This window comes from Phoca vitulina, unplaced genomic scaffold, assembly GCF_004348235.1.
Source record: "Phoca vitulina isolate PV1807 unplaced genomic scaffold, GSC_HSeal_1.0 scaffold2, whole genome shotgun sequence".
Lineage (NCBI taxonomy): Eukaryota > Metazoa > Chordata > Mammalia > Carnivora > Phocidae > Phoca > Phoca vitulina.
In genome coordinates this window covers 59,187,292-59,204,451 of record NW_022589705.1, presented here as the reverse complement: position 1 = coordinate 59,204,451, position 17,160 = coordinate 59,187,292, and the positions used below count along the sequence as shown (strand labels likewise).

The window sequence follows — 17,160 nt, the reverse complement described above, 5'->3', positions numbered from 1 at the left end:
CTCAGTCGTATCCTCCTCCGTGTCTGATTTCCACCGCTCACCCGTTCAGTCCATCTGCCAATCCCCAGATGATGATTATTGTCTACGCTAGCAGTCTAAACAGCCAGATTAGCCATTAGGGATCAGAATGTTCTTTCCTCCTATGCAGGGATAGAGAAATGGATCTAACTTCGTCCTCACTTAAGGTCACTTTCAGCTGTGACACACGATTCTCTTTCTCTTATTTATTGGTCATCTGACTCACTTTTGACAGTTCAGGATTTCTAAGCCTGTAGCCCCTCCTACTTCACCTCACTTGCAATGTGTTGGCTTCTTATAAATAAGCCATCTCAAAAGCTCTTCCCAAATCTAAGTGTCATCCTTCCTTTACCTCTCTGTGGTAAAATTCAAGACCTGGAAAGGACCTGGAAGATCACATCATGCAGCCAAAAGTCCTGGAAGTAAAAGAGATCTCTGAGACATTCTGGTCTCAATCTCCATTTTAGGGGTAGGAAACTGAGGCCACTGGCTCAGCATTACACAACACATGAGCAGTAAAGCTGAGATGAGAACGCTGGTCAAAACCCTTTCCATTTTGTTCCAGTGACTCAATCTTGTCTTTTACACTAGACTTAGACTTTGAATTTTATTTTAGTTTTTGAATCCATAGCTCTCTTCATGTTTTCTTTTTTTTGTTTTTTTGTTTTTTGTTTTTTGTTTTTGACTGTTTGAGTCAAAAACTGATTCAGTTTTAGAATTTTTTAAAATCATACTTTCATTTTAGGCTCAGCTGCAGAGGTTAGTGAGTTGGAGGTGTGCATGCATAAGCAGGCAGAGCCTTCTTCCACTCTCAAAGATGCTGTGAAGGGGACTCCGACTACAGGTGGGGGGACGGTTACTAAGGTCACTTTCCGTTCTGGGATTCTGAGACTCTGGTTTTCTGTTTTGTCTCTGACAGGCCAGGGCTTTGACCGACACTTATTTGCTCTGCGGTACCTGGCAGCAGCCAAGGGGATTGTTCTGCCTGAGCTATACCTGGACCCTGCATATGGGCAGATAAACCACAACATCCTGTCCACAAGCACACTGACCAGCCCAGCAGTGAACATCGGTGGCTTTGCCCCTGTGGTCCCTGATGGCTTTGGCATTGCGTATGCTGTTCATGACAACTGGATAGGCTGCAACGTCTCCTCCTACCCAGGCCGCAATGCCCGGGAGTTTCTCCAATGTGTAGAGAAGGCCCTAGAAGACATATTTGATGCCATAGAAGGCAAATGCCTCAAAACTTAGCTTCTGGGTGGGTGAAAAGGCTCCATCGCTTCATTGACATGAAAATTGGGGCCTGTGTAGCCAAAAGGTGCTACTCTGTATACAAAGGAAGCTAATCATGAGGTGCCTAAGCAGTCAGTGCTGCAAGGCTTGACCTTTTAAGTCATGGTTTTAAAGCTAAATATATAATTGCGAAGTGGGACTAGATCACAACTAAAGAGAATGGGAGATTTCAATTTTAAGGGCATTTGATCAGGAGGTGGGATTTGGAAGGATAACTTAGGTGTATTTATTGCTGAAGCAGGAATAAAATTTAACTGTTGCTTGGAGGTGGTTCCTTTTAGTTGTTGTTCAACCTAATTTCCTAATCCCCGCAAAGAACTTTCCAACATTAAGTTCTGTAAGTGCAGGTAACAGTAAGCCCACTGGCTCCTGGCTCTTCAGGTGAGGTGGGAAGTGCTGTTTCATCCTCCCTTTTAACTTCTCTCTCTCCTGGGACATCCTCTCTAAAAATCCTCTTCATTTTTCTGGAAAGTGGGCTGGTGCCTGATTCTGATAGTCCTGCGGCAGTAAAGGGTATTCCTATGGATTTGGGGAGTACTATTTGACTATTCCAGCCAAATGAAGATTTATAATTGGTGTGTATTTAATCAGTTGAATCTTTCATGCTATCTATGGTCTAATGTACACGTGACTGCTCGGTACGTTTGAAATCTCTGGTTTTGAGTGAACACAGAATTTTTGTTAACAATCTGTTGTTGAACGCTGCTGTAACATGAAAGGAAGGGTGTTTGGTTCTGTTCTGTCTTGTGTTTTGAAAAGGAAGGGTTTTTGTTTGTGTTTAATTTTAGCTGCATTTGTGTGGATCTCCCAGGGACTTACTGCACAGCTGGGATTTGAATTCTGGTGTGAGCCAGTCACAAAGCATTTCCAATGCATTATCTCACTTAATTCTCCTTACAGTTCACGTAAACATGCCTGCACCTCTTCTTAGTCGACTCCACCGGTCCTTCACTCAGTAATCACTATTTAGTGACTACCCAACAGGTACCAGGTCCCCCGTATTCCGTGGTTTAACCAGAGAGGGACAGCGGATAGCTCCAAGCGCACGTGAACATCACGTTGTTCCCATCTATGAAGCCCGACCAAGAAAACCTGATGAAGCCCGAACCGCAGCCTGGCTGCGCGCGCGTGCGCCACCGGAAGCACTGGCCGAGGTCCCGCCCCCCGCCGGTACCGCTGCGGGGGCGCCGCACTTCCTGCCTCCTGCTCTCGGCTCTTCGTGGTGCCCGCCTTGTGCTCTCGGTCCCCGAACAGCGCTGGCGGCTTCGTGCACCTGTGCGGGCTCAGGAAATGGTTGACAAGGCGACAGGCAAGTTCAAAGGTCGCCCAAAGCGAGTTTTGTGGATACCATGTAGCTTATTTTTTTTAAACAGCTTTATTGAGATATACATCACATACTATATATTCCACTTATTTAAAATGTGTCAATCATTTTAGCATATCCACAGTTATGCAACCATCACTACAATGAATTTTAGAACATTTTCATCCCCAAAAGAAACTCTCTACCCATTAGCAGTCATTCCCCTTTTCCCTCAACTCCCCCCGCTCCCCCAAACACTAAAAACACTAATCTACTTCTTGTCCCTATAGTAATTTTTTTTTTTTTAAAGATTTATTTATTTGAGAGAGCGAGAATGAGAGAGAGAGTACGTGAGAGGGGGGAGGGTCAGAGGGAGAAGCAGGCTCCTCGCCGAGCAGGGAGCCCGATGTGGGACTCGATCCAGGGACTCCAGGATCATGACCTGAGCCGAAGGCAGTCGCTTAACCAACTGAGCCACCCAGGCGCCCCCTATAGTAATTTTTTTATTTTGGACATTTCGTATAAATGGAAATATACTATATATATAAGGCCTTTTGTGGTTGACTTCTTTCACTTAGCATAATGTTTGCAAGGTTTATCCATGTTCTAGTATGTATCAGTATTTTCTTTTTATTGCTGAATACTATTTCAGCCTGTGGATATACCACATTTTATTTATTCATTCACCAGTTAATGGTCATTTGGGTTCTACTTTTGGCTATTATTATTTTTTTAAATTTAATTTTATTATGTTATGTTAGTCACCATAGTTTTTGATGTAGTGTTCCATGATTCATTGTTTGCGTATAACACCAGTTCTGCATGCAATATGTGCCCTCCTTAATACCCATCACTGGGCTAGCCCATCCTCCCACCCCCCTCCCCTCTAGAACCCTGTTTGTTTCTCAGAGTCCTAGTCTCTCATGGTTCGTCTCCCCCTCCGATTTCCCCCCTTCATTTTTCCCTTCCTACTATCTTTTTTTTTTTTTTTTTAAACATATGATGTATTATTTGTTTCAGGGGTATAGGTCTGTGATTCATCAGTCTTACACAATTCATAGTGCTCACCATAGCACATACCCTCCCCAGTGTCCATCACCCAGCCACCCCATCCCTCCCACTCTCCACCACTCCAGCAACCCTCAGTTTGTTACCTGAGATTAAGAGTCTCTTATGGTTTGTCTCCCTCTCTGGTTTCATCTTGTTTCATTTTTTCCTCCCTTCCCCTATGATCCTCTGTCTTGTTTCTCAAATTCCTCTTATCTGTGAGATCATATGATATTGTCTTTCTCTGACTTATTTCGCTTAGCATAATACCCTCTAGTTCCATCCACATCGGTGCAAATGGCAAGATTTCGTGTTTTGTTTTGTTTTGTTTTTGATGCTGCATAATATTCCGTTGTATATATAGACCACATCTTCTTTATCCATTCATCTGTTGATGGACATCTTGGCTCTTTCCATAGTTTGGCTATTGTGGACATTGCTGCTATAAACATCGGGGTGCACGTACCCCTTCGGATCACTACATTTGTATCTTTGGGGTAAATACCCAGTAGTGCAATTGCTGGATCGTATGGTAGCTCTATTTTCAACTTTTTTTTTTTTTTTTTGATTTTTATTTATTTATTTGAGAGAGAGAGAATGAGAGACACATGAGAGGGGATAAGGCCAGAGGGCAAAGCAGACTCCCTGCCGAGCAGGGAGCCCGATGCGGGACTTGATCCAGGGACTCCAGGATCATGACCTGAGCCGAAGGCAGTCGCTTAACCAACTGAGCCACCCAGGCGCCCTATTTTCAACTTTTTGAAGAACCTCCATACTGTTTTCCAGAGTGGCTGCACCAGCTTGCATTCTCACTAACAATGTAGGAGGGTTTCCCTTTTTCCGCATCCTCGCCCACATCTGTCGTTTCCTGACTTGTTAATTTTAGCCATTCTGACTGGTGTGAGGTGGTATCTCACTGAGGTTTTGATTTGGATTTCCCTGATGCCGAGTGATGTTGAGCACTTTTTCGTGTGTCTGTTGGCCATTTGGATGTCTTTTTCGCAGAAATGTCTGTTCATGTCTTCTGCCCATTACTTGATTGGATTATTTGTTCTTTGGGTGTTGAGTTTGACAAGTTCTTTATAGATTTTGGATACTAGCCCTTTACGTGATACATCATTTGCAAATATCTTCTCCCATTCTGTCGGTTGTCTTTTGGTTTTGTTGACTGTTTCCTTTGCTGTGCAGAACCTTTTTATCTTGATGAAGTCCCAAGAGTTCATTTTTGCCCTTGCTTCCCTTGCCTTTGGCGATGTGTCTAGGAAGAAGTTGCTGCAGTTGAGGGAGAAGAGGTTGCTGCCTGTGTTCTCTATTTTGATGGATTCCTGTCTCACATTTAGGTCTTTCATCCATTTTGAGTCTATTTTTGTGTGTGGTGTAAGGAAATGGTCCAGTTTCATTCTTCTGCATGTGGCTGTCCAATTTTCCCAACACCATTTGTTGAAGAGACTGTCTTTTTTCCATTGGACATTCTTTCCTGCTTTGTCAAAGATTAGTTGACCATAGAGTTGAGGGTCCATTTCTGGGCTCTCTATTCTGTTCCATTGATCTATGTCTGTTTTTGTGCCAGTACCATACAATCTTGATGATTACAGCTTTGTAATAGAGCTTGAAGTCCGGAATTGTGATGCCGCCAGCTTTGCGGTTCTTTTTCAACATTCCTCTGGCTATTCGGGGTCTTTTCTGGTTCCATACAAATTTTAGGATTATTTGTTCCATTTCTTTGAAAAAAGTGGATGGTATTTTGATGGGGATTGCATTGAATGTGTAGATTGCTCTAGGTAGCATTGACATCTTCACAATATTTGTTCTTCCAATCCATGAGCAGGGAACGTTTTTCCATTTCTTTGTGTCTTCCTCAACTTCTTTCATGAGTATTCTAGTTTTCTGAGTACAGATTCTTTGCCTAAGATACTTTCCTAGGTATCTTAAGGTTTGGGGTATGATTGTAAATGGGATCGACTCCTTAATTTCTCTTTCTTCTGTCTTGTTGTTGGTGTATAGAAATGCCACTGATTTCTGGGATTGATTTTATATCCTGCCACTTTACTGAATTCCTGTATGAGTTCTAGCAGTTTGGGGTGGAGTCTTTTGGGTTTTCCACATAAAGTATCATATCATCTGCAAAGAGTGAGAGTTTGACTTCTTCTTTGCCAATTCAGATGCCTTTTATTTCTTTTTGTTGTCTGATTGCTGTGGCTAGGACTTCTAGTACTATGTTGAATAGCAGTGGTGATAGTGGACATCCCTGCCGTGTTCCTGACCTTAGGGGGGAAGTTCTCAGTTTTTCCCCATTGAGAATGATATTCGCTGTGGGTTTTTCATAGATGGCTTTTATGATATTGAGGTGTGTGTCCTCTATCCCTACACTCTGAAGAGTTTTAACCAAGAAAGGATGCTGTACTTTGTCAAATGCTTTTTCTGCATCTATTGAGAGGCTCATATGGTTCTTGTTCTTTTATTAACGTATTGTATCGCATTGATTGATTTGTGGATGTTGAACCAACCTTGCAGCCCAGGAATAAATCCCACTTGGTTGTGGTGAATAATTCTTTTAATGTACTGTTGGATCCTATTGGCTAGTATTTTGGTGAGAATTTTTGCATCCATGTTTGTCAGGGATATTGGTCTGTAATTCTCCTCTTCGATGGGGTCTTTGTCTGGTTTTGGGATCAAGGTAATGCTGGCCTCATAAAATGAGTTTGGAAGTTTTTCTTCCATTTCTATTTTTTGGAACAATTTCAGAAGAATAGGTATTAATTCTTCTTTAAATGTTTGGTAGAATTCCCCTGGGAAGCCATCTGGCCCTGGGCTCTTATTTGTTGGGAGATTTTTCATTACTGCTTCAATTTCGTTACTGGTTATGGGTCCAGAGCTTGTTAAATTTTGGGAACTGACTGAAGCCCAGTAGTGGGATTGTCTGTTTATCTGTCGCAGCAAGCGTCTTGAGGGCTGAGGGCTATATCATGCATCCCCATGTTCAACGTAGTGCGTGGCACATGAGCCGTGTAGTACGTGGAACAGCAGGATGGGGACTGTTGCTTAGAGGTTCTGGAGTTGGGCAGAGAGAGTGAACAATAGTGCTTACAGTTAAATACGTAGAATGTACTGAAGCGGCCTCTCCATATTAATGCTAGGTGAGTAGGAAGAGTGGCACCAACCTGGCAAGAGCCCAGGTCTTCCAGACAAGCTAGTTCATTGAATTGATTGCAAATTCATTTCCCTCTCTAGTTATTGTTAAAACATTGTTGTTAGGATATTTCAAAAGGGAGAAAAAAGTTTCTGGTTTTCTCACTGATTAGTCTTTGACAGTTCAACTCCCTATATTTGTCTGTAGTAGTAGTGATTCTTAAGGTTGTAAAATTCCTTGGATTGTCTAGACCAGTAATTCCTGCCTGGATGTATCAAAACCGGAATTCTGATGTGATAAATCTGGTCTAAGTCACATGTGAGGTCTGAATCCTTATAATCTTTTCTTCTTGAAGAAAAGAGGCTTCAGAAACTCTACACTTGGTGCTAGTTTGTCCCTATGGAGTATAACTGGCTTTGCCCTTTCCCGTATGGGAATTCTTCAGCTCTATAAAGACTGATCATGTCTGCCCACCCCGCCCCACCTTACGCTTCCTCGTGTTTTCTCCTGGATAAACCTCTCCTGTTCTCACAGTGTACCCCACAGGAATCATCTCCAGGCCTAGTGAGTTTTGTTTGTAATTGCATTAAAGTGCAGAGCACCAGTGAAACAACCCCACAGCATGGACTGACCGATGGGGAGGAGGGTGCTGCTCTCACCCTACCTCTTGCCATTATTTCTTTTGCTCTAGCCTATGACCACTTTTAATTCAGTTTGCAGTTGGCATAGGTTGAGCTTATTATGGACTAACCCAAAGCCCACAGGTCTTTCTCACATGAACTCAATCCATGTCTGCTATAAATCTAAGTAATTGGCTTTTATAATCAACAGCTGGCATTTGTCCTCTCTCGTTAGATTGTATGTTTTGGTTCCAAACCAATTCTTTCGCAATAGGAAGCAGTAGGCTCAGAAGAGGGAGCTGTAACAGCCATACTTGGGGAATTAGGGCACCGTTATTCACTGCTGATTCCCAGTTTAGGAAGCAGCAACATGTGATTAGTCGGTCATTAGAGAACAGCCCAGACTGTCTGCATTTCTAACCAAGTCGTCATTGCTTCCATTCCCTGCCGTACAGTGCCCCCGACATTGTGCTGAACATGTTGCCTTCATTATCTCCTTTAGTCCCTGCAGCAGCCCAGAGCACACCCTGCTGTGAAATCCGGGTGTGCTCTGGTGGTCTGGATACATCAGATTCATTCAGGAATGCTTTTAAATAAAAGAAAATCTCAGGTCTTAGCCCAGAGATTCTAATTCAATAGGAATGAAGTGGGGCCAGGAAATGTCTTTTTCAAAAGTTTTCCCAGGATCCAGTGCACCTGTTTGGGAGTAACTTTTATAGTTGCTTGGCTCTTGAACAGCACAGCTTAGGTCTCATTCACCTTCCGCCCTGTAGAGCTTGCTGCAGCAGAAGCCCCCAGGGAAGATGGCTGAATCAAAGTTCAGATGCACAGTGTCAGGAGAGTGAAGATCGTCGGTGTTGTGAGTCCTGAGCTTTCTGAAGACCAGGCATGCAGCTTTCTCTGGGGGTCTGATAGCTAACCAGGGAAAGGGCTCAGCCCAGGGTGACTTGGCTCACAGAGGAATGGGGACAGCATTGTGAGATGATAAGGCTGCCTGGCCAGGCAGAGATCCTGGGGGCCTCTGCCCTTCCTGGGAAACAACAGAAATGACTGTTGTCCACGAGAATGCAGCTTAATCTTACCCAACCTTCAACTCATTGTTATTCACCAAAAGCCAAGCTTCAAAAAATGCTATTGGATAAAGATGGTACCTTTTAAACAGCTGTTCAAGGATAATGTTAGAAGGGCATACTGAGGATCTTTGCGGAATGTCCAAACAAGACGGCAGGGAACTTAGGACTCAGATGGTCTCATCTTCCACTTGTCCCTGCATCTAGCAGCTTTAACTTCACTACTTGGACAGGAGGCCAGTCCTGGAGTGTGGGGCAGGGAACTAACTTTCCTGGTGATGAGGGGCAGGCCTCAGACATGCCACCACCATTTTGACTAATTTTTATCCAGTAACATAATGTCAGAGCTGAAAGTGCCCTTTTTTTGATGGAGAAAATGGGGTCCTGAGAGGGACCGTACTTGCCCAGCGTTTACAGGGAGCCAGACACTGAGCCCTGGGTTCTTGTACCCCAACATGCTGCTGCACCAAAGCCCCCAAGATAACTAACCTTGGAATAGACTTTTTTTTTTTTTTTTAGATTTTATTTATTTATTTGAGAGAGAGCGACACAGATAGGGATAGAGATAGTGACAGGGAGAAGCAGGCTTCCTGCTGAGCAGGGAGCCCGACGTGGGGCTCGATCCCAGGACCCTGGAATCATGACCTGAGCCGAAGGTAGACGCTTAACCAACTGAGCCACCCAGGCGCCCCTAGAATAGACTTTTCTATGCAGGGGAAACAGGGTCCCAGTATCATTTACTGCACACATTTAAATAATTGCCCCAGCACCATTTATTGGTGAGTTAAAAGATTTCCCCACTGATCTGCAACAGCACCTATCCTAAACCAGTTTTCACACATGCAGTGGTCTGTCTGCTGTCCCACTGGTCTGTCTCTCACGGTGCCAGTACGGCGCTGGCTTCATTGCCATTGCTCTGTCACTACATTGTGGCATCTGGTGGGGGGGGTCTCCCACCTGTGTCGCATCAGATTTGAGTCAACTTAGGTTCTGTTAAAAAATAGCTGCGATCTGGACAAGAACTTTATAAATACATTTGTTGAGAAGGATTATAATAGCAAGTCTTCCTATCTACCAATAATAGTATAGGTCTCCATTTATTTAGGCTTTAACACCTTTCAGTGAAGTTTAATAATTTTCTCACACTAAGGTCATGAATATTTTTGATAGATTTAACTCCTCCTTACTTTTAGAGGTATTTTTTCTTGTTACTATTATAAATGGTAGTTTTTTCTTGATTTACATTTTGCATGTCATCAGCGTACTGAAATGGAATTTGATTTCTGTATGTTGATCTTAAATCCAGCACCTATTAATGCTTTTGTATTTTGTAAGTGGAAAATCACAATCCGTGAAAATGAGTTGTTTCTTCCTTTTCTATACTTTCCCTTTACTTTCCTTATGTTGTATTAGTGCACTGGGTGGGACCACACAAGGAAGAGTAGCAGTTATCAAGGGTATCCTCAGCTCACCCTGACCTTGAATGGAATAGTTCACACATTTCATTTGCTCTACGTTTTGTGTAGATCTACTTCATGAGGTGAGGGTAGTTCCTTTCTATTCCCAGTCTGCTAAGAGTTTCTATAGTTTGTTGTTTTTGTCGTTGAATGGGTATTAAATTTTACTGAACACTTTTTCTGCATCTGTTGACATCATCTAATTTTCCTTTAATCTGTTAATTATTTGGGTTCTTCTACCTCCTGAAAAATGAGAAAATAATCTGAAATATAAAGAAAACCTTGAGATCCTTTTATTGTCTGTCTTCGTGAGCTTCACACACACTGGCTATTACATAACAGACTAAAACCCAGAAAGGCTGCTTACTCAGGCTGCTTCCACATATTTGCTTTCAGGCTGGGCAGTGGACTGGACCCTGGGGGTGACAGACTGGATAGACCTGCTGGCTGAGGGCGGGCCAAAGAAGCTCTGCTCTGTCAGATGCAGAAAAGAGCAGGTCCGGGCACAGGAACACAGGGAACCTAGAGGAAACATGATGTAGATGCCAGACTGGAGAACGGACAAGGGAGGGATCGCTTTATCACCCTTGGACACAGCCAGCTTTACCTGAAATCTGAGGTAGGAGTGCCCCTTCCTAGTGCCCCCCCACAACCAGTCTGGAAGTGGGCAGACTTTTTCCCAGTGGGCCTCTCAGAAAATGAAGGTAATCATTTTTACTTCCAAAGAATTCTGGCTCCAGCAGAACACTGGAGAAGTAAGGTCTCTCACAACAGGTTTTCCAAATGGTGGACTCACCAGTGTGAACGCTGAGTGTGCCCTCATGATCTAACTGTGCACCGAATAACTCTCTCTACCCTGCAGGGGATCTTCAGAACCAGGGAACCAGGCCCATGAGACTTACAGGGCCATGACCACAAAGGTGACAAACCAGGACCAGCAGGAGCTCCAGGGAGCAGAGAGGCTGACTTAGCAGAAGGAAGAACTTTCATATTGACTCCCCTGATGGGAGAGGATTGCCTCATCACAGCAAATGGACAAAGACTTGATGACCGTCCAGCAGGAATTTCACAGAGCAGATTCATGCCAGGACTGGACTGCTGCCTCTAAAAAGTCCCTGCTAGCCCTGGAATATGAAGTGACACCAGCGAGAAATGCCTGGGTTTACTTAAGAGCCAAGGTGGTAAATGTAGTGTTTTGGCTCAGGACCATGGGGCTCATGGCATCATTCCACAGGCCCAGCTGCCCTTTGTACCATTGGCCTTGACACCTTAGGTCCCTTGAGTTGACCTACCTGCTCCCCAAGAGCTGGAGAGCCCTTATAAGCTATGTGCTCCTGCATATTTTACAAATTGGATCCTATACTGTGGCAGTGTGCCAGGAAGCAATGAGAGACTTCCAACACGACTTCTTGTCTGTGGAGGGAGCTGCTGTTACCTGACTCTGCCTCCATGTACCAGGGCAGCACAAACAGGGGCTTTATTGGTGGGGCTTGGGAAGCTGTGACAGAGCCCAGCATGCAGGCGGTGAGGGCTTGGATAGCTTCCAGGAGACAAGGGATGAGGGGACGCGCCTCAGTGGGCTCTGCTGCTCGGGGCACGTTGTCCCTTTGTCCCTTCTCAGTTCTTAGAGGCAAGTGTGCATGAAGAAGGTTCAGCACTTCACAAACTGGTGGGTGACCTCGTAGATTCCCACAGATTCCTGAGCCTTTTCGTCATAGTCAGTCCAGTCCTGTAGGGAAAAAAATGGCCCTGTCAACCTCATGAGATGGCGTAAGACGGTGGGGACAATGGCACTCTGGGACTTTAAAGGGCCAGTTCAGGCTCTTACTGAGATATTCATGAATATGTAGGACCTGGAACAGAGCTAGAGTGCATTCTGGGCAAGTCACTTAACATCTCAGAGCCTCAGTTCTGTCCTCTATTAAAAAAAGGAATAGTAACAGACTTCATGTTGAATGTTCAAAGAAGCAAATGAGGAAACACAGGTAAAAGTACTCAGCATAGTGTCAGGCACATGTAAGAGCTCAGTAAATTCCAGGTATTGTTGTTATTAGGTGCTATGCAAATTGAAGGAGGTTTCTGTCCTCTTTTTGAGCCTGACTACAAGGCTTATGTAAGGTAGTAACATGTTCAGTAATACAACTGATTTTCATTATTCATGGTAGTTATATTCTACAGAATCACCACAAACACTGAATTAGTAAATAGCAAACCACTGCTCCCAGGGGAAATACAGGGTTAGGTTCTTGGAAACCTTGGATCACATTTTCTTCAACCAATCAATATACAACCTTGTTTTGGGTAGGTTTCCATTTAAAAATACCTTATATATAGTTGATTCATTAATATTGAACTCCCAGCCAACAGCACTAGAACTCATGCCTACACAAAGCTTATCTAACATGCATTTTCTCCATTAGGTATATCGCAGCCTTCCTGCTTGTGGAACACTAGGGAGCACTTTAACACTAGGGGCCATTTAAACACCAAAATCACCAACAAAAATTAAAAAAAAGTGGAATCATCTTTCTATTGATCTTTGTTCACCGAAAGGGTAATTCCCACCAGGTACCCTACAGCACCCCGCAAGGCCCCCAAGTCCTGTACCTTCTCCTGCAGATTAATATCACTGAAGACTGTTCCCGATTCCACACCCTCAGCAGCAAACCCAGCCTGGAGGTGACAGGAAGGCAGCGGTTAGTCTGGGGGAAAGGAGGTACTGGTCTGGCCGCTGAGGCCTGGCCAGGGAACTGGCTCTTTTCATACCACCTTTGGGATGGGAGGACAGAGATGCAGTGTGAGCACCTGTTCTGGAATGCACTTCCTGGGCCTGGAAGCTTTCCCAGGCCTACGGTCGTTCCTCTAAAGGCCTGGGCCAGAGGCAGGGGGGTGGGGTAAACCTTTCCACTACCCCTGAGCTCCTGAAAGCCCCTGGGCATGTCATTCCCCTCTCTGGACCTTAGTTTTCTTGTTTAGGATACGGGGATGAGAATGCTGTTTTGTCTCCCTGCCTCATAGATTTGTCGTGAGGTGGAAAAGCTGCATAAATAAAGTGGGATGAGCGCTGGCTCTGAAATCAGATAGACCTGGGTTCAAATGACCGTTCAGTGCTTACTGTCACCCTGGGCAAGTTGCAAAATCTCAAGTTCTTTCCTTGTCTGAAAAACAGGATGAATAACTTCACAGGGTTACTGTGAGGCTTAAATGAAGTAATATGTAAACGTGAGCAGCACAATGCCCAACATACAGCAGGCACTTAGTAGGAGAGGTGAAGTCCCAGTCCCTGGTCTCTGGATGAAGCCAAGTTCTGTTGTGACTTCCTATATGCACCCCCCAAAGATACAGGTTACGCACCTGGGGCTGGAAATCAACTGGTTCAAGGCCTCGGCATTCAAATTCTACGATTGTCTTGAACTTCTCATTGTCTTCAGCCTAGGAAAGAAGTGTGTTGAGGAGGCAGGCCCAACTGGGCCCTTGGGAAGATCTCACTGCCCCTGCCCTTCCTGCCGAGTGGGCCCCACTACCCCTGGGAGCCCAGAATGGGACTCAGGAGCAATTCCTCCTCCTCTGGAAGAAGCCTGCATTGGGCACCTGCTCCTCGGGAGACCTTCATGGACACAGCTGCTGCAGAAGACAGACTGAGTTCCGGAGTCGGCCTGCCTGGATATGAGCTCAGACGGCTTGACCTCTCCTCCCAGCTGGGCCTAAGACTGTCAGATGGGGCTGAGGACACCCCCACAGGCTTGCTGTGAAGGTCTGACCTACGTGTCAGGTGCCCAGCCGTACTACCTGACACTGTGCTCAATAAACAGCAGATTAAATTATCGAAATAAGAAATATGAACAAGAATGTTAGGCTATAAAGTCTCCAGATTTTCCCAACGGCCCAGGATGCTTAACTGCGGCCTTTTGCTAAACCTCTGCCATGCTGTGAGGCAGGAGGCGGACTTAAAAGCCTTTGAGATGGGGTTTTCATGTGGAAGAGGCACTTCTGAGGGGACTGGTGTAACGAGGACATTCATGCCGACCTGACCCATGGGCTCAGAGATGCCAAGCACCGCACCCACACACTATCATTCTGTCCCTCACACCAGTCACGTGCCTGGCAGGGATGAGGCACTCTGTTGGCCCTGGTCTGCTTTTTGTTTGCTGGTGTGTCTTATTTACGATGTATCATTTACTTGAAAACAAGTCCTCGCGACTTCTCCCTTTAACTTCAGAACAAAGGTGAGAATTTGGTATAAATCAGACATGTTTCAAAAATACTAAGTAAGGGGGGTGCCTGGGTGGCTCAGTCAAGTGTCTGACTTCAGCTCAGGTCATGATCTTGGGGTCCTGGGACTGAGCCCTGCGTTAGGGTGCGTGCTCAGCGGGGAGTCTGCTTCTCCCTCTCCCCCTCCCTTTACCACACCCCCTGCTCGTGCTCACTCTCAAATAAATAAATAAAATCTTTAAAAAAAAAATACTAAGTAAGGAATGGGTGAATACAAGTAACTACCCTTTAAACAAAGAGACTCAAAGTACACATTCCCTCCCCCACCGTTTGGACTAATTTGTTACACGGTAATGTATAACTAGCTAATGTCAACATCAAGGGTGCCAGAGAAAGCTCAGGAGTCCCCCAGTGTAGACAAGGCAAGGGCTCCCAGTGATGGAAACTGAGTGGACAGGTTGGGCCAGAGGTTCCCTGAGCTCCCACAGCCCAGTGCTTATTAGAAAAGACACTGTAACAGCCTGTTTATGAATCTTCTGCCTACCAGGCACTCAGCCAGTGTATGGTGAATAAGTGACTGATTGAGTGAGTGAATGAGTGAACAAGTGAGTATATGAATGTCCCAAAGCAAGTCACGCTGGTGCAAACTCTAGAACCCAGGCCTCCTAGCTCCCAGCTTAGATTTAATCCCACCAAACCTGCCACCACAGCAGGAAACTTACATTGTAAGATTTGATGGTGCTGCTCAAAATCTCTGAAATGTAAAAGAGAAGACAAAGTTGACTTGAGTCCACACTCTGCCCCCATCCCTGTGCCCAAACGTGGCTCTGGGAAAAAGTGTCGGCTGCCACAGCCTGGGCACCTCAGGCCTGGGTCCACCCACAGCAACATGAGCCTGCTTTTGCTCTGGTACCAGGAAGATGTAGCCCCAGTTGGCAGAACTCAGGATTCGTGGCCTGACCTACCGATGGAGTTTTCCCTCGCACACAGCTTGCACTTCTGGACCATGGAGGCGCTGCCACGACCTCCCTTCAGTGCCACACTGTCCTGGCAAGGGTAAACAGAATCTCTAGTCACACATTAATTAGACATGATCCCGTCTACCACTTGTTAGGTGAAGACATGATCCCGTCTACCACTTATTAGACAGGTGAAGACATGATCCCGTCTACCACTTATTAGACAGGTGAAGAGACCAAGACAAACAGGGAGCGCCATCTGCTAGGACAAGAATCCTGGGGAGCTTCTTGAGACTAAGAAAGGGACTCCCCTTGATTTTGAACTCTGCCTTACATTCCAAAGAAGCCTGTTCTTCCCAGTGTTGACCATACTAATGGCTGCCCTTCCAAACCACAAAAAGCAGGGTCCAAAGACCTGAGAGATTAGGGCCACAGGTTCCCTCCCCAAATCCCTGCCCAGAGGCCTGTGTGTGTTTGTGTATGGGTATGGTGGTAGGGGGAGTAGTTACCATCAGCCGAATATACTGCCACTTCTCTGAAATCTCACCACAGTTGCCACATTTCATCTTGGGGGAGGAAAAAGAGGATTAGTAAAGTAGTTGGCTCAGCTGGGCAGATGGGAAGGGCAAGAAAAGTGTGACGTAGGCAGGCTCAACCTACCTTCCTGTCCACAATTTCACCTCATCTTTACAACCAGCCCCACCAAGGACATAACCGAAATTTCTCTCTGGGCAAAGAACAGGTGAAGTGTTTCTCCTGCTGGCGTGCCCGCCCGCCCTCTAAGAAGTACCCAGTCTGGCTAGAAATTCAAGGCTCCTTGAGTGCAGAAATGGCACCCTTGTTGGGTCTGGAGCTTCCCTTGTGTTCTCACAGGCCTTGCAGGTTCCTAGTAAAAGTACTTATCGCTGTTGTTACTCCATTTCTCTGTCTCCTCTGCTAGACTCTGTGCTTTTTGAAGTGGAAAAACATCAATTCCTCAAATAAGCCCTCGTATTCGAGCTTCAAAATATTTGGTAGTAAAGGTGGCTAGAAAAAGCTTCCTAAAAGGGATAGAGCTTTTGCCAAGTTCTGAGGGATGCTGGGGTTTTGACGAGGAAGGAAATAGAGCAGAAGCTCTGAGATCTGGGAGAGTGAAGGGCCTCACACTGCTCAGGTAAGAGGGGGGACTCTGTAGACCAAGCCACCAGAGTACCAGATTCACCAGTATGGGGTGGGGAGGGATGGAGGAAGCCACGATCAAAATTAAAACGATTTCACGATAAATAAAGCTTAATCAACAAATAAAACAGAAGCTGAAATTCCCCTCCTTACTAAACAATCCCAAGACCCCTTCAAGTCGTCTTTCGTTTAGTGTTTACAAAACATGAAATATTTCACGGAGGAAAAATTAAAAAAGGAATTGCGAGACATTACCAGTTAAGAATTAACCAATTCATTTAGAAAAGCGAACAAATTCTATTCAGGAAAATAACATTTAATGGCTATACATTTCCAATCTTGCTGGAGACAAAGCTCCCCTCGGAAACTGACTTTAGCACGGGACCGGGGCCCGGCCCCCGCCGCCCACCCCGCTTCCGGAGTCGCTCCCCCACCCGGAACCTCGCGGCACCTACAGCCCCTCCGATGCTCCTCCCTTCTCCCGCCTAGGGTCCCGCCCCTCCAGCCGCACCTTGAGGTACCACCGGAAGTCCTCACCCAAGGGGCGGAGGTTGGTGACATTCTCCAGCGTGGCTTTGAACTGCAACGCAATTTTCTGTAGAGAGGGAGGGCCTCAGCAAGTGCATCAACCGCGCCTGCGCAGCCCTACCGAGCCCCGGCCCCGCCCCTCCTGGATTCGCGCTCTGCCTCCCCCGCTCCTTCTCAGCGCGAGCCCACTTCTCTCATTCCCTCCTGGCACGAACTGCCGCCTCCCAAGTCCTCGCCACCTCCCCGTCCCTGCCCCGGCGGCAGTTTGCCTCCGCCTCACCCCCATAGTGGCTTGGTTCGGCACGACCCGGCCCGGCGACAGCTGCGGCCGCTACTTTCCGGCCTGTCGTAAACGGTGGGCGCCG

At 45.9% G+C, this 17,160-nt stretch overlaps 2 protein-coding genes across 4 annotated transcripts in view; one reads left to right on the top strand and one right to left on the bottom strand.

Moving 5' to 3' along the window:
* CPT2 (carnitine palmitoyltransferase 2) overlaps positions 1-10,884 on the top strand; it is a 24,357-nt gene extending 13,473 nt beyond the window's left edge. The window contains exon 5 of one of the 2 annotated variants that reach the window (XM_032428691.1): positions 10,801-10,884. In XM_032428691.1, the coding sequence (XP_032284582.1) occupies positions 10,801-10,850 (50 nt within the window). In that variant the 3' untranslated portion in view covers positions 10,851-10,884. Of the gene's footprint in view, positions 1-937; positions 2,940-10,800 lie in introns of those variants that run through there. The other variant, XM_032428682.1, reaches the window with a different exon arrangement.
* CZIB (CXXC motif containing zinc binding protein) lies at positions 6,455-17,160 on the bottom strand. 2 transcript variants are annotated; one of them, XM_032428705.1, is made up of 8 exons: positions 17,076-17,160; positions 16,779-16,862; positions 15,619-15,675; positions 15,116-15,197; positions 14,873-14,904; positions 13,293-13,370; positions 12,546-12,611; positions 6,455-11,667 (listed from the first exon to the last, which is right to left on the bottom strand). In XM_032428705.1, the coding sequence occupies exons 1-8, from the start codon at positions 17,079-17,081 to the stop codon at positions 11,590-11,592; spliced, it is 483 nt and encodes a 160-aa protein (XP_032284596.1). In that variant the 5' UTR covers positions 17,082-17,160; the 3' UTR covers positions 6,455-11,589. The 2 variants fall into 2 exon arrangements, with proteins under 2 accessions (XP_032284596.1, XP_032284605.1); XM_032428714.1 differs by having other exon boundaries at positions 16,805-16,862; positions 17,076-17,154.